A 24,842-nucleotide genomic window follows, 5' to 3' on the forward strand; every position below is an offset into this window, starting at 1 on the left:
GCTGATTGCAACCTCGGGTGTAAGTCTTGTAAATGAAGAGCAGATCAAGACACATCTATTGTTGGGAGCAGTGAACCCCAAGATCCTGAATTTCTTGTGAGCAACTTGTTTTCCTCTGCTCTGAGACAGCCTGCAGCTGCTCTGAGAGCACTAGACCCTCGGGAGTTCCTGACAGCAGGGGAATGATTTCTGGTAGGTTTGGATGGTGCATGGCTATCCCTATATAAACTGCCCCTGAACACAATAAAGGGGGCATTCCTGTTTCAAGGATGACCCGTGTCTGTCTGTGTGTCTTTGTGTGTTTCAATCTCCAGCCCCTTGCCCAGCTCACGAACTGAATGGTATCGTGTAGAGCGCAGACAGGCATGGTGCGCTACAATCTATAACTGATAAGCTTTGCTAATGGTCAAAAGTATCTCTCATAACAAGGTTTTTAACTTATCTTCAAAGTGCCCTGGATCAGGCCAGGCATGAGACAGCTGCAATGCCCTCGTTGTCTTCGACATTAGTTGAGGAGTATGCACCAGTTATATATGATTTTAGAGTTCTGGGAGGAATCAAAACACAGTCTTTGGGAGCATTGGCTTAAGAGGGATATTTTGCCGAAAAAGTAGATTACAACAAGCTGTCCTGAACCAGGTCGGCGGACTCCATGCAGAGAGGGGCCTAGGTTGTAGGTGCAAAGTTTCCAACAGTTCTGTGAGCCGAACCACCCACTCTACGAGTTGTTTCTGCACATACGTCGAAAAAAAAAGGAGACGCAACTGAAGTCTGAAGATCGTGATATTAACTTTTGAACTTCCTACGTAGAATCTGACCTTTCTATACTTCTCTAAGGGGCTTCCTCTGCAGCCATCCAGCCTGCGACTCGCCGCACGCGCTCCAATCCCCACCCGAAAACTATACAAAGCCCATCTTCCGGACGTCGGGAAAGATCACTGGCAGCCAGTGGCTGAGAAAAGGGGCGCCGCGGTCCCAGCATCCAGTCCCGCCCACGCCCCGCCTGGCAGGCCACGCCCTCACCCGCCTCCGAGCGCCCCGCCCCTTCTTGGCTCGGCCTCATTCGGTTCGAAGAGCCACGCCCCTCCCCTCTAGACCACGCCCCATTCCTTCCCTCTCAGCGTCTCCCCTCTTCTTAGAGCCACGCCCCTTCTGGTTCGGCCGCTTTTCCCGGCCCCGCCCCCTCTGGACCACGCCCAGGCCCCGCCCCAGCCGGGCCCGCGCCGTATTTGGTCATTGGGGGGGACCGGCGGCGGCGGCGGCGGCGGCTGCCGGGGAGCGGTACGCGGCGGAAGGGGACGCGGAGCGGTCGCGTGCGCGGAGGGCAGCTCTGGGCGCGGTGCGGTTGCTGCGGGCGCTCAGGAGCCCTGGGAACAATGGCGCTGTGCGCGCGGGCCGCGCTGCTGCTGCTGCTGGGCGCGCTGCAGGTGCTGGCGCTGCCGGGGGCTGCGGCGGACGGTGCGGACCCTCAGGGTGAGTCCGCCGGCCGGGAGGAAGCGCGCTGGGGCGGCCTGCGTCTCCACGTCCAGCGTCCGCGTGGAAAGTTCCCGGCTCCGCGGGCGTAGGGGAACTGAGGCTGGGGCGGGTTTCCCCAGTTCCCCGGGGCCACCTGCCGATCGAGAATCTGGGTCTTCCGTCCTTGGGGGCGGCCGGCCCTCGCGGTGCGGGTAACCTGTTGAGTTTCCCTGGGATGGCCCCTCTGCCGAGGTCTCAAGCTGCTTCTCAGCCTTTCCCTGGAGTTCTGTGACTGGTAGAAAGACCTGTGGATTGAAATATGCCCACTGACTGCTGCAGAAACAAATCTGGCTTTCGAATACCCACACGGCTTCCAGCTGGAGGTTCCCCAGACGCTACAAGTTGGCTTCCAGGGCCAGTGCGGCTGGGTGGGAGCCTCGTGTGTGCACCCCTTGTTCCCCCGCGCAGGTGAGGCTTATGCCGGACATAGGCCTCTCTAGGGCTGCAAGACACCTGCGCAGCAACCTCCAGGTCTCTGTTGTCTGGAGCCCACGTCATTAAAGCCATAACAAAATGATGTTGTCAGCCCTTCGGTGTAGGAAATTTTGTTTCCCTTCGGGACCTTGACCTTTTAGACACTTTGAGAAGAACTCTGAGTTTGTGAAAATTCTGTTTTCCCTTATCACCTACTAGAGCCCAGTCGCTATGGTCTAGTCCGCTAAGTTAGAATAAGTAGCCATAAGTGACCGACCACAGGCTTTGTGTTTTTCAGTTCTGTCCATCTGGTGTATGTTTCTTAGTCTCATCTATGAAAAGATAACCAGTCAGTTTACTTAAGCAGGTGGTTTGAGCCCAACGCCTGCTTTTGCTGGAATAATCCGGGTGAATTAAGCAACCTTGTTTGTTAGTTGTGCTGAATTTCATTCTGTTTTGTTAAGGCGGGGTCTAGTCACTCTGTAGTCCTAGCTGGCTTTGAACTCTCTATTGTGGCTGAAGATAACCTTGAACTGCTGGCCTTCTAACTCAGCTTCCCAAATCCGGGCCTTACAGGGTTTCATCACTCTTTTGATCTGTACCTATGAGAAACCAGAGATGCAGACCTAATTCTGAGATGGGTTAAGGAAAGGACGAATAGTAAAATTGGTCGGTGCTCTGTCTTACATCAAATATTATGCTAATGTTTATGGAAGGAGGCCCTTCATTTTCTCTAACTGCCTGCTTTGTGTGTACAAATAAATCTGTTTCCTCTCATGTGGTACTGATTAGAGGAAAGTGAGTGCTTTCTCACTTTCTCACTACGCTGTTTATGAATGTCTCACTAGAGAGGTTAGTGCTATTTGGAAAACTTGAAATGCTCTAATGCCCTGGTGTCATGAACTAGTAGAAGCAGTGAGTTCAGTTCCAAGACTGTCACTGTAAACGGTGCTAAAAGTGTCTTCAACAGGACCAGGCCCTCTGGTAGTTCCTTCACTTCAAAGGAAAGAGCAAGGCAGGAAGATTGAGTTTAAGGCCAGCCTGAGCTACAAAGAGAGACCTTATCTCTAAAATTTATAAACAACTCAAAAACAAAACCAAGTTCCTGTTCTAGTCTTTGCGTGCCGTGTGTAATTAGTATAAGCAGCATTACAATACAAGGTGATTTTTCGCAGCCATTCTGAAACATGGCTGATATTTGCTAGGTACATTCTCTGTCATGTTCCCCACTGCCACCACTACGCTAAATTAAGATCTGTCAACCCCCTAAGGATCCTTATATACCATCTCCATTTTATAGCTGAGAAGTCTGAGACTTCCAGGTAAGCTATCTTATTTACAGTAAAGCCAGTAATGTATGTTTGCCTTCAGATCAGAACCCAGGCTCAGCCATTTCGTCACCAAGCCACATCAGCTGATGTTAGTTTTCATTCCACAGTGCTGTCCAGAATATTGTGGAAGACAGAAAAGAATGTCATTGGACTTCTAGTTTTCAAGTATTATTCTGCCTTGCACGGTGGCACACATCTTTAATCCCAGCACTCCTGAAACAAAAACAGGTTGATTTCTGTGGAGTTCCATGCTGTCTTGTTCTGCATAGTGAGTGCCAAGATGGCCAGGGCTATATAGAGCATCCGTGTCTCAAAAACTAAAATAATAATTTATGGAGATGATGGTGGTGGGTGTGGTGGCACACCAACCCCAGCACTCAGGAGGCAGCATGGGAGCCTCTTAGTATGTTTTTATGACAAGTGAGAAATACACTTTCAACAACCTTAGGGGAATGAAATAACTTATAACCAAAAGCATGGAAATGTCTGTTCAAACAGTCCAGTATTTTGCCACGAAATGCTGTCTCGGGAGTGCAGCAGTCCAGACGGAGGTCGATCTTTGTTACAGAGTCTTGGGCAGTGGGACCAATCACTCACCAATAGTTTGTACCATGAACCCACAAGAGGGAGGAACCAGGGGATGGCTTGGTTGAGGAAGGAGCAGCTGGTGATGTAACACCAGGAAGATAATGGAGAGGAGAGACACAGACCTACACAGGCTTTGGAAGTAATCAGCCTGATCTACATCCAGGCTCACTAAGGAGCTGAGCAGCTTTTTCTGTGCCTCAGTCCCTGCCACACTGCAGAGCAGTGCTCCAGCCATAGAATTCCCAGGAGGCTGAGGTGAAGGGAACCTACCGCCCACCCGCCAACCACTTACTGTTGTTGGCCACTGCCAGATACCTGCATTGTATCTGAATTGATCGGGACCTGTCTTGAGTTCCTCCTCTCACCGGTGATGGTTCCACCCAGAGGAAGATATTTACATAAGAAATACATTTAACAGTTGGTAAATATTTCAAAGTTGTTGTTGCTGGTTTTTCTTTGTGTTTCTTTGGTTCACTCTGGATGTCTGTTTTGAGTGAGGTAGTTTGTTGGGAGTGGGTTGTGTGAGAAACATAAGTAACACCTTTGTGTCTCTTTACTTTGGGAGTGCCCCCAATAGGGCTGGTATCTGTGCGACAGGAACAATAATGGCATTACGTGAGCTCTCTTCCCTCGTGGGTTGTAGTCTTTACATGGATTCCAAAGTAAATCACTAAAATGCTGCTTACCTGGAGCACAGGATTCTCTTCCCCCGCTTTCCAAATTAAAAGTTTTTCTGAGATCTTCCCTGAAAAATAAGAGACCTACAAATGTCACCTCTGCACCGAGTGGAAGGAGGGGTGCTAGTGGTGAAAAGACAAAGAGAGCCTTTCTGGGGTCCACACCACCAGGGCAGAGCAGACATCACCAGAGGGTGGCACACGGTGAGCACTGTGCGAAGGTTTGTTGTGGAGAAAGACCCAACAGTGCAGCCTCAAACCCAGCGTTTTTCATAGCAACAGAAACAAGCAGAACCTCCCCTCCGCCATGCCTCTGCCATCCTGAGGCCTTGCCCCTCCCCAGCTGGGAGTGCCCCGCCCCTTGATCTGAGTACTGCACCCAGGCTTACAGACTCAGTATCTGGCCAGGCATGGACTATATGTCTGATGGACACACATGTACTAAATGGCCTCTCATTTTCTTCAAGCTCACAGTTCTTTCAAAATGCAAGCCCCTCTCCCCTCCCGCTGCAGCCTAGGAAGCAGAGAGAGCCTGACTGTATGTACAATGGACTGCTCATCAACCTGGTGGCATCTGTAAGGGACACATTCCGCACTCCTCCTCAGGGCCCGTGATGAGGCATCTCTGACCTCTCACACAAAGACAGTCGGGCAGTTGGCTTCGGTGTGCACCCTCCTTGGAGTCCTAAACCGTTCACTGAAAGGCAGAGGGCTCATGCTGTGTCCCAAGTTGAATATTGAATATACTTTACTCTCTTTATTTACAGGCTCGTCAAGTGGAAATGGCTCTGTGCCTCTGCTGACCTCCAGTGTTAATGTGACAGGTAAGCTTTAAAGATTCAGGCATTCCGTCCGTCTAGGCTGTAGCCTGCTAGCCAGGGAGTGTATTCAAGCTGCTACAGGACCTGCCTTAACCACAAACACATCCCTGGAGCCTGTGCAAAGGATTGCCCGTTATAGGCATTAGCAGGTCATGGTTCACTTGATTGTTGCTGTTAGTCTAGCAAAGGTGTGGGTACTGAAAACATATGCGAAAACATAATGGGAAGCTGGGTGCCTGTAATCCTGGCCCTTGAGAGGTGTATGCAGGAAGACTAGGAGTTGGAGGTTATCCTCAGCCACATAGGGACTTCGGGGCAGCCTGGAATATGCGAGAACCCTGTTCTAGCTTGCTTCCAGTTGCTGTGATAAAAGTTCATGGCCAAAAATGACACGGTTTGTTTCATTTCCAGCTCTCAGGTCACACCCCATCACTCAGGGCAGGGACTCAGGCTGAAGACCTGGAGCAGAGCCCATGGGGGATGCTCTTCAGTGGCTTGTTTCTCATGGCTTGCTCAGCTTGCTTTCTGATACAGCCCAGGACCACCTGCCCAGGGAGGGCACTGCCAAGAGTGGGCTGTGCCCTCTATGTCAGTCATTAGTCAAGAAAGTTCCCCATAGGCCAGTCTGATTGAGACACTTTCTCAGCTGAGTTGTGTTGTTGCGTTGTTGTTGTTTATTTATTGAACCATGTCATGCAGCGTAGCTTGGGTTTCTCTCAAGTTCACTGTTCTGCCTCTGCCTTGTGGGACTGGGATTAGAGACGTACAGCACCCACACCTGACCATGGAGGGCGTCCTGTGGGTCAGGCTCACGCTTTTGTGCTTTGATCTCATTAGTGCTGCCTCTCCTGCTGATGTCTGGGGAAACATAGCTAAGCTTCTGTTCTGATCGTAGTGATGACTGTCCTGAATTCCAGCATGTGTAGCAAAATCACAGAAAACTTTCCATGGGGGAGAAAAGGACTAGAAAGATGCCCCAACTCTATTAGTGCTTATCAGCTGGGTGATAAATTATTATTATCAACAACTGTAGCAGTAATTACCATGGGAAGTTGAGTGTTTTACATATATGTTATTAGGCTGGTAGGTGGCTGTCTTTTCCTGTTGGCTTATTTTAGGGGGAAAGAAACTTTGTGTGTGTGTGTGTGTGTGTGTGTGTGTGCGCGCGCGCGCGCGCACAGGTGTTTTCACCATTCGCCGGTGTATAGTGTGAAGGCCAATGGTTGCCCTCTGTCTCTTCCTTTGTCACCCTCCATCTGTATTATTTTTGTTTATTATTTTGTTATGTTTATAGATGATGGCTTAGCAGTTAAGAGCTTTTGTTGCTCGTCTCAAGGGAGACCCGGAGCTCAGTTCCTAGCACCCACATCAGGTGACTCACTCACCTGTACACCAAGTCCAGGGAATACAACACCTTTGGCCTTAGCAGGCAGCCTGTGCACATGCACACATACACACGTGCACACACACAATTATAACTAAAATGATTTTTTTTTTTTTTTTTTTGGTTTTTTTTCGAGACAGGGTTTCTCTGTGGTTTTGGAGCCTGTCCTGGAACTAGCTCTTGTAGACCAGGCTGGTCTCGAACTCACAGAGATCCGCTTGCCTCTGCCTCCCAAGTGCTGGGATTAAAGGCGTGCGCCACCACTGCCCGGCCTAAAATGATTTTTTAAAAAAGCAAAACAGCGGGGCTGTAAGGGGAAGAAGGAATTATAGCAAGATTCGATGTGGGAAAGAGTTCCCTAACTGGCATGCAAAGCCAGTTCAGACTCAGCTTCCTCAACTCTTCACTCTGTTAATCACATTCATCTTGTGTGCTTGCATTTAAGATTGCAGTAATGTGTGAGTCCATAGATTTTCCTCAGATTGTGGAGTGCAATAATTGTACACTGTATGCCCACTTGCTGAGCCAGATGGATATTTGGGTTACCCACTTGGCTTGGTGCTGTTTCCGGCACAAGGCATTTAGTAAATGAAACAGATCTGAGTTTGCTGTCATGGGTGTTCCATCAAGGGAGGTGAGGGAATGTAAGGAAGTAATGAACTACAGATGGTTTTGGATGTTGATAAAAGAGGCTAAAATACATTAACAGACCCCAGTAGTGGTGGCGCATGCCTTTAATCCCAGCACTCAGGAGGCAGAGGCAGGCGGAGCTCTGAGTTCAAGGCCAGCCTGGTCTACAGAGCTAGTTCCAGAACAGGCCCCAAAGCTACAGAGAAATTTTGTCTCGAAAAAACAGAAAACAAAACAAAAATCATTAATAGGCAATAAGGTGGAGACTGGCCACAAGGTCTGCTTCAAGTTCTTCAGTACGCGTAGACCTGTACAGTGGACTGATTTAAGCTGAGATTAGAAGACAGGAGAGAGCCAGTCCTATCCAGACCAGGGAAGAGAACCTTCTGGGCAGAAGCGACTAACTAGCACAGGCTTTGTGTTGCAGGTGTTCTGAGGCAGGAGTGAGCCTCTTCCTCCAAGGAGTATTGGTGGGACGTGGGGGGGGGCATGGGAGGACGTGGGGGGGGCTTGAGGGGGTCTGTGCTTCCGTAGTGCCATTGTGCACAGAAACTGGGGAGAAAACGCTTCCATGTTAGCTGTCAGAACCTAGGAGGCCAGCAGCGGGTCCTGGCAACTCTGTTAACTTCTCAGGTTCTTTTTCTCACAAAGTGAGGGCTCGCTCTTCTGTGGCATCTGTCAGGGAGTCTAGCCCACTGCGCTCTCAGGCGCCGCAGCAAGAATGATACAACTGCCCGGCTTCCCTCTCCACGGCTCTGTCTGTAATGCACTGCAGTTGTAATTGGGGCCTGAATAGCACCTGACATGTTTGAAGCCACCAGAATTGCTATACACATCGACACTTTAAGCTTTATTAAGTAGGTTCCTTTTTTATTGTAGCTGGGTTATCTGTGCCTTTCCCCACCCTTTTCCTGTTGTAATTCATGGCTCATGTGGAAATTTTATAAGGCATGATAAATAGCTAACATCATTACTTGAGGTATTTTGGTTTGTGTATGTGTCCACAGGTTGTGTTGGAGGTTAGAGGGCACCGTATAGGAGAGAGTTCTCTCTATCCATCATGAGGGTCCTGGGGATGTAACTCGGGGTGTCAGGCTTGGCAAGCAAGCACCTTTACCAGCTGAGCCATCTTGCGAGCCCAATAACAATGGTTCATACTTAAAAGTTGCTAAAATAATAGATTGTGATGTCTCATTATAAAAAAAGTGTGTAAGTTGGGGCATAACTCAGTCAATCCACGGTAGGTCAAAGCTGTAGCACACCGTGAGTAGATACGCGATTTTAAAGGTGCTCTGTTTGGGGTTCAGTTCTTTTCCAGCCGCAATTCGTGGGCATACTGTTTGAGGAGCGGGAGCTCAGACCTGCATGGCCCTGCACTCCTTACACACTTGCTCACTCGTGGCCCACACAAAATAAACACCTCAAGGAGCGGTGTTGGCTATTTACTGCATCTTACAACATTTATCTTTCTTTCATTTTTTTTCTTTTTTCTTTTTTTTTTAATATTTTATTTATTTATTATGTATACAATATTCTGTCTGTGTGTATGCCTGCAGGCCAGAAGAGGGCACCAGACACCATTACAGTTTGTTGTGAGCCACCATGTGGTTGCTGGGAATTGAACTCAGGACCTTTGGAAGAGCTGGCAATGCTCTTAACCTCTGAGCCATCTCTCCAGCCCCCTCATTTTTTTTCTTTCTTTTTTGCGGGGGTGGGGTGTTTCTTTTTACAAAAGAAGCAAAATTACTTTATTCAGAGCAAAAAAACAAAAAAATAGTACAGGCCAGAGTGGGCTACACAGTCAAGACTGATGGACAAGAAAGAGTACTTTAGAACCCCGATTATTGTGAGGCTTCCTTTTCTGGAGCAGAAGCAGAGCTGCTCACTAAGGGGTAGTGTAGGCAGTTCTTTTTGTTGTGCCATTTTTCTCTTGTTGAAAAGTTTTTTCGTAGGATATATTCAGATCACACATGCCCTCCTCAACTCTTATTAGTTTATGACCTTTGTTTTGAACAGAGTTTCCTTGCTTCCCCCAAGAAAGGGGAGAGAAGGAAGGAAGAGAAGGGAGGAGAAGAATGAAAGAAAGAAAAAACCCAAACAAAACAGCTAATATGCTGTGTCGGGCGCCTGAGACCAGCCTGAGGATGCTGGGAAATGTTGGCTGTCCTCACTGGGCTGAGGACACTGGGAAATTGGTTGGCTGTCCCCGCTGGGCTGAGGACGCTGGGAAATTGGTTGGCTGTCCCCGCTGGGCTGAGGACGCTGGGAAATTGCCTTGGTTGCCTGCTGTCCCCATTAGTTTTAGTGTCTATTTCGTATTGTCTTTCAGAGGAAATTTTTAAAAAGAGGAAAAGAGTCACTTTGTTGTTGGTTGGACATTGGTGATGTGTAGTCTCTCTGAGGCTCTTTTCTCATGAGACAGCACAGGCTCACAGGCTAGGCAAGGTGGCACTTAGCATGGACAAAGCAAGAACTCAGGTAGTTGTGTTCTTCCTCCTCCAGGCTCTCCCGGATCCCCTCCTCAGGGCCTTTACACCGTCCTCTCCTGTCTCTGCCTTCGTGTGCCTGTTGTTCACCCACCAGAATGCTGAACACTGAATGCTCAGGCCTCACTCCCTGATATCACAGACTTCGGGGACCTAGTGGTTTACTAGTCTGTGTTCATAATGCTTTCTCCCTGTTTCTCCAACTATAAGATCAGTGCCTCAAGGGGCAGTGCTGATTTCAGCCACCACCATGTCCCAGGGCCCAGTGCAGGACCTGGCACGAATTTCTGTTAGGACAATAAGCAATAACCAAGTGTTGTGCATGGAGGAAGTGTACAGGCTGTCTGAGTCCTGGGTGCCAGGAGTCCCGAAGGTGCAGTCAGAGAGCACAGAACTCTTGGGTTTATGGGTTTGCCGTGGTTAGAGTCTGTGTAGAATCAGCCTTGAATCTTGCTTATTCCCAGGATCAGGCTATGTCCCTACTGCACAACATTCTGGGTAAGGCCTCCACAGGTGATGCTGGGCACCCAGCAGCTTCTTGGCAGGACAGCATCTCTGCTGTGCTGATCTGTAAGAAGGTAGGAAAGGCTGGTCCTGAGGCTGTCCCAGAGAGTTGCTAAAGTCTCCCTGGAGTTTGAAATTGATTATAATGCAGCCAGAAGCCATGGGAAAGCTCATGTGGGCAATCACATATTTGATTGACATTTCAAGGAGCAGGGTTCATGGTTAGGAACCTGTTGAGTGAGTGCAAATAATACTGTGGGCCAGGGCAGGTGGGGAGCCTGCACAGGTGTTCTACTGATTGTCGGGTACAGAGGGTGGGAGCAGGGATGCAGGCTGGTGCTCTGAGCTCAGATGTCTTAATGTTTGGGTCAGTGGTCAGACGCTTCGCCCCCGCATTTGGAGATCAAAGGGAGAACTTAAAGTTGAACACTGGAAGTTCACAACAGACTAGAGAGAGGCCCACAAGGCAGAGCTGTGTGTGAGAAGGAGAAAGAATTAGCTAGAGAGGGAAGAGACTCCTCTTACTGTACTCCATTATCTGGGAGAAGCAGAGGTGACTGGGCAGGGGCAGTTTCCACTTCCCCAGTGAGCCACTCACTAAAAAGGGTTCCTGTGGATCTGTGGCCCTTTGACTCCTGGACAGTTAGATTACCCATCTGACAGTTATATTACCCAATCTGTCAGTTAGACTACCCATCACTCTCTAGCTTTAACATAAACTTCACGACTTGCTGCAGTCTTTACTTACTTATGTGTCTATGTGACTGCACACATGACTGCAGTTATCCATGGAGGCAAGAAAGGGAGTCACATTCTCTGGATTTAGGAACTGAACTTAGGTCATCTCAAAGAGCAGTAAGCTCTTGTCTCAGTCACCACTTTATTGCTGCTCAGAGACACTGAGGCAGCTCGTGTAAAAGAAAGCATTTATTGGGGGCTTGCTTGCAGTGTCAGAGGCTTAGTCCATTATGAGCATGGCAGAGAGCATAGCAGTAGGCAGTTGTGGTGTTGGAGAACTAGCTGAGAGCAGAGGGAGAGAGACACATGCATGCAGAGCCAGGTGTGAGCTAGCTTCCAAAACCTCCAAGGCCACCCCCAATGACACACTTCTTCCATCAAGGCCACGTCTCCTAGTCCTTCTTAAATAGTGCCTCTCCCTGATAACTAAGCATTCAAATATATGAGCCTTTGAGGGTCATTCTCTTTTTCTTTTTAAGTGCAATGTCTTTTTTAATTTTTAAAATTTTTTAATTAAAATTTTTAATTGATTTTATTGAGCTATACATTTTTCTCTGCTCCTCCCTACCTCTCCCATGGTCCCCATGCTCCCAATTTACTGAGGAGATCTTGTCTTTTTCTATCTACTTCCCATGTAGATTAGATCCATATGTCTCTCTTAGTGTCTTCTTTGTTGTCTAGGTTCTCTGGAATTGTGAATTGTAGGCTGGTTTTTCTTTGCTTTATGTCTAAAAGCCACTTACAAGTGAGTACATATGATATTTGTCTTTCTGGGTCTGGGTTAACTCACTCAATATGTTGTTTTCTAGATCCATCCATTTGCCTACAAATTTCAAGATGTCATTATTTTTTTCTGCTGTGTAGTACTCCATTGTGTAAATGTACCACGTTTTTCTTACCCATTCTTCGATCTAGGGGCGTTTAGGTTCTGGCTATGACAAACAATGCTGCTATGAACATAGTTGAGCACATGTCCTTTGACACGATTGAGCATCTTTTGGTGGTGCGGGAGAATTGTCTGTATTCTGTCAATCATGTTTTAAATAAATGCTGATTGACCAGGCAGGAAGTATAGGCGGGAAAACCAGACAGGAAGTAGAAATGATACAATGAGAACAGGAGAATTCTGGGAAGGAGGAAGTTGATTCCTCCCACTCCTACCCAGACCACCGAAGCAGCAGGATGTGATCTGCCCCACTGAAAAAAGGTACTGAGCCACATGGCTAACATAGATCAGGAAAATGGGTTAATCAAGATGTGAGAGTTAGCCAGTGAGAGGTTAGAGCTAATGGGCCAATCAGCTTATAATTTATGGAGACCTATGTGTGATTTCTTTGGGGCTAAACAGTTGTGGGGTACCAGGCGGGACAAAAGCCCCAACAACAAGCAGGCCCCCCTCCATGTTACACTTTGGGTATATACCCAAAAGTGATATTGCTGGGTCTTGAGGAAGGTTGTTTCCTAATTTTTTGAGAAATTGCCATACTGATATCCAAGGGGGATGTACCAATTTGTACTCCCACCAGCAATGCAGGAGTGTTCTCTTTACCCCACAACCTCTGCTGCATAAGTTGTCATCAGTGTTTTTGATCTAGGTCATTCTTACAGGTCTAAGATGGAATCTTACATTTGATTTGCATTTCTCTGATGGCTAAGGATGTTGAGCATTTCCTTAAGTGTATTTCAACCATTTTAGATTCTTGAGGGTCATTCTATTGAAGCACCACAGCAGTCTTGACTCTTGAGCATTTTCTCCAGCCCATATTGTGTTACCAGCTTCAGAGCAGGGGCTCTCAAGCTCGCTGAAAGTTATTAGAAAGACTGATCCTGGTGCCAGTTGGGGCCCGTGAAATCTGAGCAGGAGAGAGCATAGCACTGAAACACTCCACTGTGGAGCTGAAGTGGAGAAGCAGTGCCCCCAGCAGTGACTGAGGGGCCGTCTCCTCCTCTGGTCTCTGCGTAGGTATATGCTCAACGTGGCTCTCGTAACTGGAGGGTGAAGGAAGTGCAGCTGCCAGTATTTGGTAAGCAGGGATTTGTTTCCTTGCTGGGTTTTAGAGCATGTTGCCTGGTGATGGCCACTGCATGGAAGCCTCTGAAACAGACCTGACACCCCACCCAAGAGGCATGAGAGCAGTAAGAGCAGCTGCACCAATATCTTACATCACTGGCTAGCTTGTTTGGTCTGATGTCAAGAGAATACGGGGAAAGTTCGTAGGAAGGTAAGGTGTCCCTGGAGTTTCAGAACTGAAACTGGGAAGTTAGAAAGAACACAGAGAGGTTGGCTCCTGTTCAGGGCGAGTCATGAAATGTCGTGAAATGTCAAGTCTAACCTTTGCAAAGCTAGCTCATCCCCATTAGTCCTTTTGTGACAGAATAAGGAGAGAGAGGGAGAAAACAAATACGACTTTGAATTATTTGGAACTTGTTCTAGGGTAAACACCAGGATCAGTATTTCTAATAACTTTCGGCCAAGCTTAAGAGCCCCTGCTCTGAAGCTGGTAACATGATAGGGGCTGGAAAGAAAGCTCGTGAAGACTTTCAAAACTGTAACACTAATGTCATTTTCATACTTTAGGAAAAAAAGTAATTTTAGATGACTGTTCAATGATTGTTTAAAGCACAATTAATAAAAACTCATGGTCAGAAATTGGGGTTTAACCTGAAGATCCAAAAAGCAAAACAGCCAGCCACTGGTTCTTGCCTCCACCTCAATTTGAAAAGGTGATCCTGTGTCCTGGAATCTCAGAAGGAGACTGCGTCTGAGAGCTGTGCCCACCCCCAGTCTTATCTTCCTTTCTAGGGCTGGGATTAAAGGTGTGCATCACTGGGATCAAAGGCACACACCACTCAATTTCTATGGCAACTAGTGTGGCTACTGGGGTTAAGGTATATGTTACCATAATCTGGTCTGTAAGGCAACTAGAGAGGCTCTTTTACTCTCAGATCTTTAGGAAGTCTTTATTTATTAAAATATAATTTAAATGCCACTGCAGTTGCTCTTTGAAAAAAATTATCATAAACATACTCTGCAAAAAAAGAAAGAAAAACTAGACAAGTCCTTTCTTTACCCACTGAGTCTCCCTGCTGACCAGTTCTCCTTTCTCTCCAGGGGTGAGCTCCAGTGAAACCAGCAAACTCTGGCTCCTCACATGTGTCTTAGTGCCCTCCACTTTCCAAGAACCCTTCCATCCTCATGTCAGGGACCACAGAATCAACATTTGAAAAAGTCATTTTATTTTTAGTTATGTGTTTACTGCAAGTTCAGGTGCCGATGGAGCCTGTAAGGGAGTGCTGGATCCCTTGAGCTGGAGTTGGTGGTTGTGGGCTACCCCAATAGGTGCTCTGAACTGAAATCCAGTCCTTTTCAAGAGCAGTAACCTTTGTTTTGTTTTTCTTTTTGTCTTTTTGTTCCGAAGTCTGCCTGTTTTTCCAGATTGTGGTCTCTTGTGGCCTACCATACCATAGTCTCTAGAGTGGCTGGGACTACTGGTGCTCAATACCACGCCTGAACTTTAAGACCAAACTTTAGATTCCACGCACGTGTGCTTGCCTGCCTGCCTGTGTGCCTTCGTGCGTGCGCGCACGCGGGCACATGTTCAGTGGTGCTTCTCTTTCAATTTCTGGAACGAAACGTGCTCCTCGGTCCATCCGTGTCAGGATGGTCAGGATGTCTTATAATCAGTGACTTTCTGTTTTGAGTGCACAGCACATTGTCATCAGCGGCTGTGCAAATGAGTGTTCGCATTACTGAATAGCTACAGTAAAGACAGGCATGCAGCTACCTCTTTGACATTCTTGCTTTCTTTCCTCTGGGTTGAGACCCAGACACTCATGACCCGTCTGTCAACTAAGGTTGAAATTTTATCTCCACAAGGCCTCCTGATATTTGCCTTTGATGTCGGGAAGCTCCAATGTGGAGTGCATGTGTATTCAGTCTGTTAATCCCTCTTGCTGGACCGAATTTCCCATCCTTGTATAGTGGCCATATTTATTTGTACTGCTTTTGTTGTGGCATATTCTGCCTACGAGGCTACCCACTACTTTAGATGCCGTTTTCATGGGATGTTGTATACTGTTCTTTTATTTTCAGTTTTACATGTGCCCAAACAGTTGAAATTAGTTTTTTGTTAAAAAAAAAAAAGATAGTAACATGCAAGGTTACTGTCGCTACGTAGGATCTGAGTCCAGCTGTTTTACAACTGGTTTTCTAGTGGTGTTGTGTTTCCTGCTTCTCTTATAGTCTTTGTGGTAGTAAGTTTTGGTGCCTTGTGTACTACTTTTTGGGTTTTTCTACTAGTCTTGATTTGTGATTTTTGGTTTTTTTTTCCCCACAAAGCTTGAAAGAAATAAGCCTTGATTATAATTAGCTGTTTCAAAACTAATGCACTGATTCCTTAGCACTAAGACACAGGGATAGCTGTTCACTGTGAGAGCCATGGAGACAGACTCCCACTCAACTGCTGTCTCCCTGGAAAGAACTTTTTTTAAACATTATGCAACAAGCTTTCCTTATTCTTCCTTTTCTAGTGAAAAGGGAAGGAGGCTCTCAGTGTTGTTTAGCAGCAATAAGCACAGCACCAGCATGGTGATTATAAATTTTCCTTCTCATAAAGAATGTAGCCAGACTGGAAGAGATATATAGAGTAGGTGGAGTCAGAAGGACGCCATGTAGCTGTCGAAGGAGAAAGCCACCAGCCAAAACCTTACTTGTAGGCCACAATCTCATGGCGATATACAAATTAATAGAAATGGGGTAATTTAAGATGTAAGAGTTAGCTAGAAATATGCCTAAGCTATTGGTCAAACTGTGTTGTAATTAATATAGTTTCTGTGCTGTTATTCACATCTGGGTGTCTGGGAAACGAATGAGCAGTCTCCAATTACAAAATGGTACACCAAGCCGGGCTGTGGTGGCGCACGCCTTTAATCCCAGCACTTGGGAGGCAGAGGCAGGCGGATCTCTGTGAGTTCGAGACCAGCCTGGTCTACAGAGCTAGTTCCAGGACAGGCTCCAAAACCACAGAGAAACCCTGTCTCGAAAAAAAAAAAAAAAAAAAAAAAAAAAACCAAAAAAAAAAAAAAAAACAATGGTACACCAATGTGCGTCAACTACGTCCAAAGTAGCTTCTTTATTAACCAATGGTAATAAAACATATTGGTGGTATACAGAGAGGAATCCCACATAGAGATTTTCATGCACTAACTACATTTCTTAAGTGTGACCAATTAAGCTAGAGGTTTGTGATTAATCATTGTAAAGAAGTGCAGCAGTGCTGTTGTACTTTTTGAGCACCACTTCTTTCTTAGAGGCTGGGAACATGGCATTCTGGTAACCATAGTAACTAGCGCAGGCAGTGGGAGGAAGGCAAAAGTGCTTGATTTGTATTGGGCTTCTTGCTGGTTGTTTTAAAAGGAATTTTTTGTAGCATGATTAATAATTTTAAAGTACAAATGAAATATCACTACGAATGTTTTGGAGACTTTGCTTCCAGCCCCAGTGGGGTGCCTGCTGGAAGAAATTTCTTTCTCTTTTTCTGTATCTCTGTGTAAAGGCATAAGCAGTTAATCTCCTGGGCTGTGATCTTGTTAATAGAGACCAAGGTGAAGGGTAAATACATAACATAAACTAAATAACCCTGTCTAAAAGTCTAAAGTCTCTTTGGAGACTCATGGCAATCTCTTGACTGTAACCCCTGTAAAATCAAAAAGCACATCGCGTGCTTCCAATATATAATGGCACAGTATATGCACTGCCATTCAGAAACAGGAAAGGGAACATATTGAGAAATACTAACCAAAGCAAGACTAAAAACCACTTGGGTAAACTCCAAACTCTGCATCTCCTTGTCTGTTGTCAACTTTTTTCAGTTTGTTGACTACAATTCTCTCTCTTAGGTGGTTCCACTCCCAGTTAGCAGCTTTCCTCTGCAGGTGTCCCGTGACTCTGGCATCTCTGATATCTTGGGGTCTCCAAGGCAATCCAGGCTTCACCTTCACAGCTTCACACAATGGCCTCTCTGGGCCTCCACTCATGGATACCCTGACACATGTCTGGCCTCAGCTACTTTCCTTAGTCATGGAGGGAGATTCCATAGCCTGTTTCTTGTATCCTTGACTATAAACCCAGAACCACTTGGCCAAAGCTGCCAAGTTCTGCTGGGACTGGATCATGACTCCCTTGTTCAAATACATCTTCCTCTTTTTAATGGTTTCCTTCACTTAGTGTTGGAAATCCTTCTGTATATGTGTCCCTTTTATTGGTTAATAAAGAAGCTGTTTTCCGCCAATAGCTTAACAGAATATAGCCAAGTTGGAAGATATATATGTGTGTGTGTGTGTGTGTGTGTGTGTGTGAGAGAGAGAGAGAGAGAGAGAGAGAGAGAGAAGGTGGAGTCAGGGAGCCACCATGGAGCTGCCAGAAGGGAATGCCTACTGGTAAGCCACGCCTCGTAGTAAAATACAAGATAATAGAAATGGGTTAACCAAAGATATAAGAGCTAGCTTAATACACTTAGGTGAGTGGCCAAGCAGTGAATTAAATAATACAGTTTCTGTGTGATTATTTTCGGGAGTCTGTGCGGCTGGGAGACGAATAAGCGGCCTCCTATACATTCACTGCCTAAACTTGGCTGTCCTGGAACTTGCTCTGTAACCAGACTGGCCTTAAACTCTGAAACCTTGCTGCCCCTGCCTCTGGAGTGCTGGGGTTAAAGGTGTGTGCCGCCACCTCAGGTCCTAAACTTTTCTTTCATTCCTTGGAAGCTTAGTTGGGTGGGGTCTTGTTCTGAGGTCACTACTCCCTTTATTCCATTTAGCATCAGGTTTTTCTTTAAACTTTCTATCTGCATTTTGTATATTCCGTTCTTCAGCTTGCTCCTTTTCATTATAGACCTGCATAAGACTGGCCACTAACAACCGTGCCACACAGTCAATACCAGGATGTTGTGAGATGCCCTCTATTAAAGCTGCTAATTCAGAGCTTTTCACTTTAGCAGGCAGACTCTTTGGCCAGGGCAGAAAGCAGCCATGTTCCTCCCCAAAATATCACAAGAACAGTCTCGAGGCCACAAACTAACATTCTTCTCCTCTGAAATCTCTTGAGCCAGGCCCCCACAGTTCAGATCGGCCTCAGAACCACTGTCCTCCATGATCCTACTAGTATTGCCTGTTAAGGCCCACTTAAAAGGATTCCGCTGCTTTTCTAATTAAGTCATAGAGTCCACATTCCACAAGAACATGCTCCGACCTGTTCCCGCAATACCCCAGTTCCTGTACCAACGCTGTTTCAGTTAGGATTTCTATTGCTCGAAGAGACACCATGACCACACAGTTTTTTAAAAGGAAAACATTTAACTGGAGCTGGGTTACAGTTCAGAGGTTTAGTTTGTTATCATGGCAGGGAGCGTGACAGCACACAGGCAGACACTGTGCTGGAAAGGAGCTGAGAGCTCTGTATCTGGATCCACAGGCAGCAGGAAGAGACAGGGAGCCACTGGGCCTGACCTGAGCCTCTGAAACCTCAAGGCCACCCCCAGTGATTCACTTCCTCCACCAAGGCCACACCTGCCACAGGTGCCTCCTAATGGACCTAATTGATATTTTTATTCTAAATTACCACAGGGGGTCAGGTATCTAGTTCAGGTGCTCTGCCCCAGAGCTTTGTGCCCAGACATTTGTTTTTAAAATAGCTTATTACTTAGCTTTGGCAGCCCAGTACTTAGCTGAAGAGCCCTGGCCTCAGCCAGTGAGACAAGTGGGCCCAGAGGTTTTTGCTGGTCTTGTTAGAGAACTAAAACTTGACAGTTCGGGTAGTCAAGTTGCTCATAGTCTTTAGTTCCTTTCCGTTGCTGTGAGGCAGTGCCCCAGCAAATGTAGCTAAAGGGAGAAAGAGCTCATTGTGGCCCACAGTTCCAGAGGAGTGGAAAACTACAGGAGCATGGAACTAGCCTGGCAGTTGGGTAACAGACCAGCCGCATTTTACCTGCACACAGTGGACCAGACTGTACACCCTCAGAGCCTGACCTAGTGACAGACTTGCTTCCTTCTCCTCAAGTGCTACACCGGGGACCAAGTGTTCTGGTACAAAAGCCTGTGGGGACATTTCTCACCCAGGTCACCACAGCTGTAGCTGGCAGAAACGTAAGAAGTGAGCATCCATGCGTGAGAGCAGACCATAGCGGATTCTGACCTCAGGGCTTTTGTCAAGTTCACACAGAAAGAGCACCGGATGGCTGTAAGCTGCAGGTAGCATTTGAAGCATTAATCAGTTCCCTTTGGTTCTTGTAGTTCTTAAGCTTTCCCACCTCCACCCCCACCCCTGTGGAAGCCAGACTTCACACTGCTAAACAAGGCCTCCACCATGGAGGCCTTTACTTGTGTTATTAGGAGGGAAGTTATTGCATGACTGTGGGGTCTGTGCCTCAGTTTCCTTCTAGTACTACTTCATGAGGTTACAGGGATTAGAGTTAGTATAGGCAGAATGCTTGGAGCAGCAGCTGGCATGTGCAGGCACTCTGTGCCTGTGCCGGCATTGTTAGAACTGAGGCCAGCGTTCAGGAGTGAAGAAGCCAAGGTTCTAGCTAGGATACCATTGTCAAACTCCAGCTGTCTTCCTGATGTGTGCTAACAATTCTGCTGTTGTACTGGATATTCCTTTGTCATAGGCTCTCAACAGGTGTTCATTCTCTACTTTGTGTGCCCCAAATGATGTAGGACAATATGGCAGGTTCCAGAAGATATGGAGACTTAATCGGACTTCCGTAGCACCTGTTAGGATGTTTCAGTTGAGTTGGAAGGTTATAAGAACAAGAAGTCATCATAACAAATATTAATGTAGTAAGAAAGATAAAGGTAAGCAGATGAGCGCCCAAAAGAAGAGATGACTTTGAAGAAAGAAAATCTTGGAGCTAGAAAGATAGCTCAGCGGTTAAAGAGTACTTGTTTTTGCTGAGGCCCCAGGTTCAATTCCCAGCCCCTACATGGTGGTTCCCAACCACTCGTCCAACACCTCCTCTGGCCGCCGTGTGCACCAGTCATGCACACGGTGCACTTGTATGTGTCCAAGCAAAAAACATATTCGTATAAAATAAACACATCTTTACATTTCTTAAAAGAGAAAAACAGAAGAAAACCTTAGAGGAACTCGTCCTTGAACCGGTCTGACAGGGCTGTAGGGAAGCAACACAGTCTTTGGAGGATAAGAGCCAATCAGGCTGTGTTCCCAGGGTCCAAGCTGTTCTTACCTGTGTGTTTCCTCCGCAGTTAGAGAGGTGTGTGTGTGGGAGGGGGAACGACCGCAGCAAACCAGGCTGCCAGGCATTGCCACAAGTCTTTTTCATTCAACAGTAAGTGCAAATGTTAATTAAGGATCATGTGCCTGACTTTAGATCCAAAGAAGAGGTACACAGAAAATGTGCCAGGACTAAGGCTCAGTATCTATCTTCCCTCCTTCCTTCCATCCTTCCTTCCTTCTTTCCAGTTCATCTATTTATTCTACATATTGGCCACAGCACCCCCCTCCTCCCCTCCCAGTCCCTCTCACCCTCCAATTCCCTCCTTTTCCATCTCCATTCAGGAAAGGGCAGTTCTCTATGAGTATCAATAAAACATGGCATATCGAGTTGCAGTAAGATTGAGCACCTCTCCATGTATTAAGGCTGGGTGAAGTGACCCAGTATGAGAAGTCAGGCCCCACAAACCAGTAAAAAAGATCCAGAGACAGCCCTGTTCCCACTCTTAGGAGTCCCACAAGAGGACCAAGCTACACAACTGTAACATATATGCAGAGGGCCTAGGTCAGTCCCATGCAGGCTTCCTGGTTGTCGGGTCAGTCTCTGTGAGCTCCTATGAGCCCAGGTTAGTTGACTGTGCAAGCCTTCCTGTGGTGTCCTTGACCCCTCTGGCTCCTACACTCCTTTCTCCTCCTCCTCCACAGGGTTCCCAAACTCTGCTGGTCTCTGCCTCTGCCTCCATTAGTTACTGGATGTCACCTCTCTAATGGTAGTCTGGTCACAGGAGATGGCCCGTTCAAGCTACTTATCCACTATTGCTAGGAGTCTAAACTGGGGTGTCCCCCCCATAGATTCCTGGGAGCTTCCCCTGAACCAGGCTTCTGCCCATCCCCAAAGTGCTTCCCACCAGCAGGCCCCCTCTGTAGTCGCCCCCTCTGTACCCCTCCAACCTGTGCCCATCCCCACCCATCCTCAGTACACTCTCAAAATCTCTTCTATTTCCCCTTACCAGAGAGATCTGGGTGTCCCCCATGAACTCTCCTGTTGTAATATGAGCGGCAGGGCTGCGTCCCCGGCACCCAGCCGCCCACATGGCTAGCTTATGAACCAAAATAATTACACGGAAACTGTATTCTTTTAATCACTGCCTGGCCCATTAGTTTTAGCCTCTTATTGGCTAGCTCTTACATATTGATCTAACCCATTTTTAATATTGTGTGTAGCACTATGAGCTGGCTTACCAGGAAAGATCTTAACCTGCGTCGGTCTGGAGTGGGAGAATCATGGCGACTCACTGACTTGGCTTCTCTCTCCCAGCATTCTGTCTGTTTACTCCACCCACCTAAGGGTTGACCTATCAAATGGGTCTAGGCAGTTCCTTTATTAATTAACCAATGAAAGCAACAGATTAAAAAGAGATCACTCCCACATCACTCTCCTTGTTACCTAGTCTCTCTGGGTCTGGATTGTAGCATAGTTATCTTTTATTTTACAGCTAATGTCCACTTATGAGTGAGTACACATCATGTTTGTCTTTATTGGTCTGGGTTACCTCACTTAGATGATTTTTCTAGTTCATCCATTTGAGGCTCGGTGTGTTTCTAGTGTGTTTCTAACGTGTCTGGCCTTGGAGACTTTCACTTGGCTGGCTGGTACACAAAGACTCTATATCCTGCCATTCTTGAGCAAGAAAACAGATACAAACCAGCAACATTCTTCATTTCCTCTTGACGGTTTTACAAAGATGGGTGTTCTCCTTCTCGGTGTTTGTCAACACTGATGTTTGTCAGTTTGTAAGGCTGTGTTTCTGAGAAAGCTGCCTGGTGAGCATGAGGTTGGCTGTTCAGGTAAACCTCGCTCTCCCTCGTATCTTGAGGGCACTTTGCTTTTCCCTTTACAAAGCCAGGGAACTGGTAATGTCTCCATAAATCAAGTTTGCATCCTGCTCCACCCACTTCCCACGTTCACTTCAGTACAGTCTGCTCCAGGTTTACTGTAGACAGAGTCGCGTGTGGGCTGCCTCCTAAGCCGTTATCTCCTCGCTGTTCGCAGGCACAGCCAGGCTTCCAGATTCTCAGGGTGCTTTGTCCCCACATTCTAGAAGCTTCAGATAGCTTGGGTTAGGGTAGCTTAGTCTCCGTTCTCTGACGGACTGCCATCTGTCTGTCTTGTACCAGCATCACGCGTCCCTCTCATTCCTCTCCACCCTCAGTTTGCTCAGTCAGCTTCAGCCAGGACCCTGTTCACAGTGTGTCTGAAATTAAAGTAACTTTGTTATTTTCTTTTACAAGAGTTGAGATTCAGTTGCTTTAGGAATGCATGACCCCAGGGACAGACCTGGCTGGGGTGGAATGAAGGAAAGAGACAGAGGACACAAAGCTGGGGTTGGTGGTCTGGATTCCCAGCTGGAGTGCGTGCAGCCCTGGAAGCGGGGGCATTCATTGCAGAGTTGCATACCACTCGACAAGTAGGTGGGCTTAGCCAATCTGGGTAGCAGTAGTCTCCAGGGTTGGGGGGAGGCATCTTCAGGCCATAAATATGGAGGAGAGGGAAAAGGCTAGAGTGGACATTTGCAGACATTGTCAACACTTGGTCCCAAGAAAAGCTTGCCACCTTCAGAGTGTGAGCTGTGAGGTCGTTGACATGGTGAGCTTTGGTCACACACGTTCACTTAGTCCTTCGCTCACTCGGAGCTCCCTCGGCTCCCTGCGGGGTGTGTCTGCTTATAAATCTTCCCAGGCCTCTGGGCAGCTGCGGTCATTAGCGTGCATGCTTTAGTCTTCGAGGTGATGCTTTAGCATCTAAAGCCAAAGCTTGGAAATGTCCTGGCCTCTCACCCTTCCTTCCAGGAACTCCTAGACAGTCACTGTTCACTGTGAGTAACAGAGACATGCCCGCATTATTGGTTTTGTCTCTTTTTTTTTTTTTTTTTTTTTTTTGGATTTTTGAGACAGGGTTTCTCCGTAGCTTTTGGTTCCTGTCCTGGAACTAGCTCTTGTAATCCAGGCTGGCCTCGAACTCACAAAGTTCCGCCTGCCTCTGCCTCCCGAGTGCTGGGATTAAAGGTGTGCGCCACCACCGCCCCAGCTGGTTTTGTCTCTTGTGGCAGCTGCAGGGTCAGAGCTCTGAGCTTAGCGGGGTTTTAAGGTGTCCTCTTATGTGGAGTCCACGTCTGTAATAACTCAGTGGGGCTGATCTCATGCTGCGGTCATTACTGGTGTGAACGAGTAGAATGCAGCTCTCGGTGGCTGACATAGCCAGCTTATGGACAAGACTGCTCGGTTCTTTCCCACAAGGCGGTTAGCTTCCTGACAGCCTCCTCCTGAAGAGAACTGTGGATGCTGATTCTCTTTCTCAGAAGAAAATCACAAGACAAGGGATGTAAAATCATACCTCAACTTTTGGAAGGGAGCATAGCAAAGAATTTGTAGACAGACTTTGGGGTAAGGACATAGCACACACAGCATATGTGTGGATGCCAGAGAACAAGCTGCAGGACTCGCTGCTCCCTTAGTACCCTGTGAGTTTCAGGGATGGAGCCCAGGTCAGAGACTTGGGAGCAAGCACCTGTACCCAATGAACTGTATTCTGGCTCTGTAAACACAATTTTAAGTGCTCCTTATTTTGTACTATTTCATTGTGTACCATGGTAGAGATTCGGGCAGTTTCCTTAGCCACACCCCATCAGTGTATATTTTATTCTCCTGAGTAGTTTTGCAGTGATCTTACATATACATCATTAGCAGCTAGAGCTAGGATCTAACTAGATTCCTAGGTGTAGGATTTGGGGGGTCAGTAGTGTTGTTAGATTCTAAGGACCTTAAGGAATAACAACAACAACAACAACAACAACAAAAAATACCTGAATATGTCCAGACTGTGTGACAGTACAGCTCTTAGGAAAAGGGTTTGAATATTTTAAGAAGCCGCAAAAGCAGATGTCAGAAATGCAGTTACGTAAAGTTGAAAGCACTGAGAGCAGTGTTATATTGAGTAGAAAGCCTACCAAGTAAAATAGTGTAAAGAAGCGCTCAGTTTAGGGCAGAAGCACTTGTGCCTTGGGGGCTCCTTTATTGATATACTTTTTAGTTGGGGTTGCAGCTGTTGTGATGAACCCCATGAGCTGGCAAAGCTCTGGCCCAGTGTTCCCTGGTGAAGACCTAGCTCACATTCTATGACAAAGACTGTCCCACATTTATAAACACCTGTAATTCCCCTAAGTTCCTGAGGCAGATGTTAGCCCCATTTACAGATTAAACAAATGCAAACAGAGGTCACAAGTATGAAAGCCACGACGTGAAGTTAGTCACAGCAATGCCACACAGTCACAAAGCCTCGGCCGGAATGGGCGAGGAGGTATCCCTTTGCCCATGGTAACCTTTAACATGCTACTGGCTGGAATGATAAAATTTAGGTTGAGGGGGCTGTAGAGATGGCTCAGTGGCTAAGAGTGCTGACTGTTCTTTCAGAGGACCTGGGTTTAATTCCTAGCACCCACATGGTAGCTTAAAACTGTAACTC

At 47.0% G+C, this 24,842-nt stretch overlaps 1 protein-coding gene across 1 annotated transcript in view; it reads left to right on the forward strand.

Moving 5' to 3' along the window:
- The first annotated feature begins 1,245 nt into the window (after window positions 1-1,245).
- The window catches only part of Tmem123 (transmembrane protein 123), a 36,502-nt gene continuing 12,905 nt past the window's right edge, over window positions 1,246-24,842 (forward strand). Inside the window, exons 1-2 of the mRNA XM_057767396.1 lie at window positions 1,246-1,473; window positions 5,293-5,349. Coding sequence (XP_057623379.1) covers window positions 1,377-1,473; window positions 5,293-5,349 — 154 coding nt within the window. The 5' untranslated portion in view covers window positions 1,246-1,376. The remainder of the gene's footprint in view (window positions 1,474-5,292; window positions 5,350-24,842) is intronic.

Source organism: Chionomys nivalis, chromosome 4 (assembly GCF_950005125.1).
Source record: "Chionomys nivalis chromosome 4, mChiNiv1.1, whole genome shotgun sequence".
Taxonomy (NCBI): Eukaryota; Metazoa; Chordata; class Mammalia; order Rodentia; family Cricetidae; genus Chionomys; species Chionomys nivalis.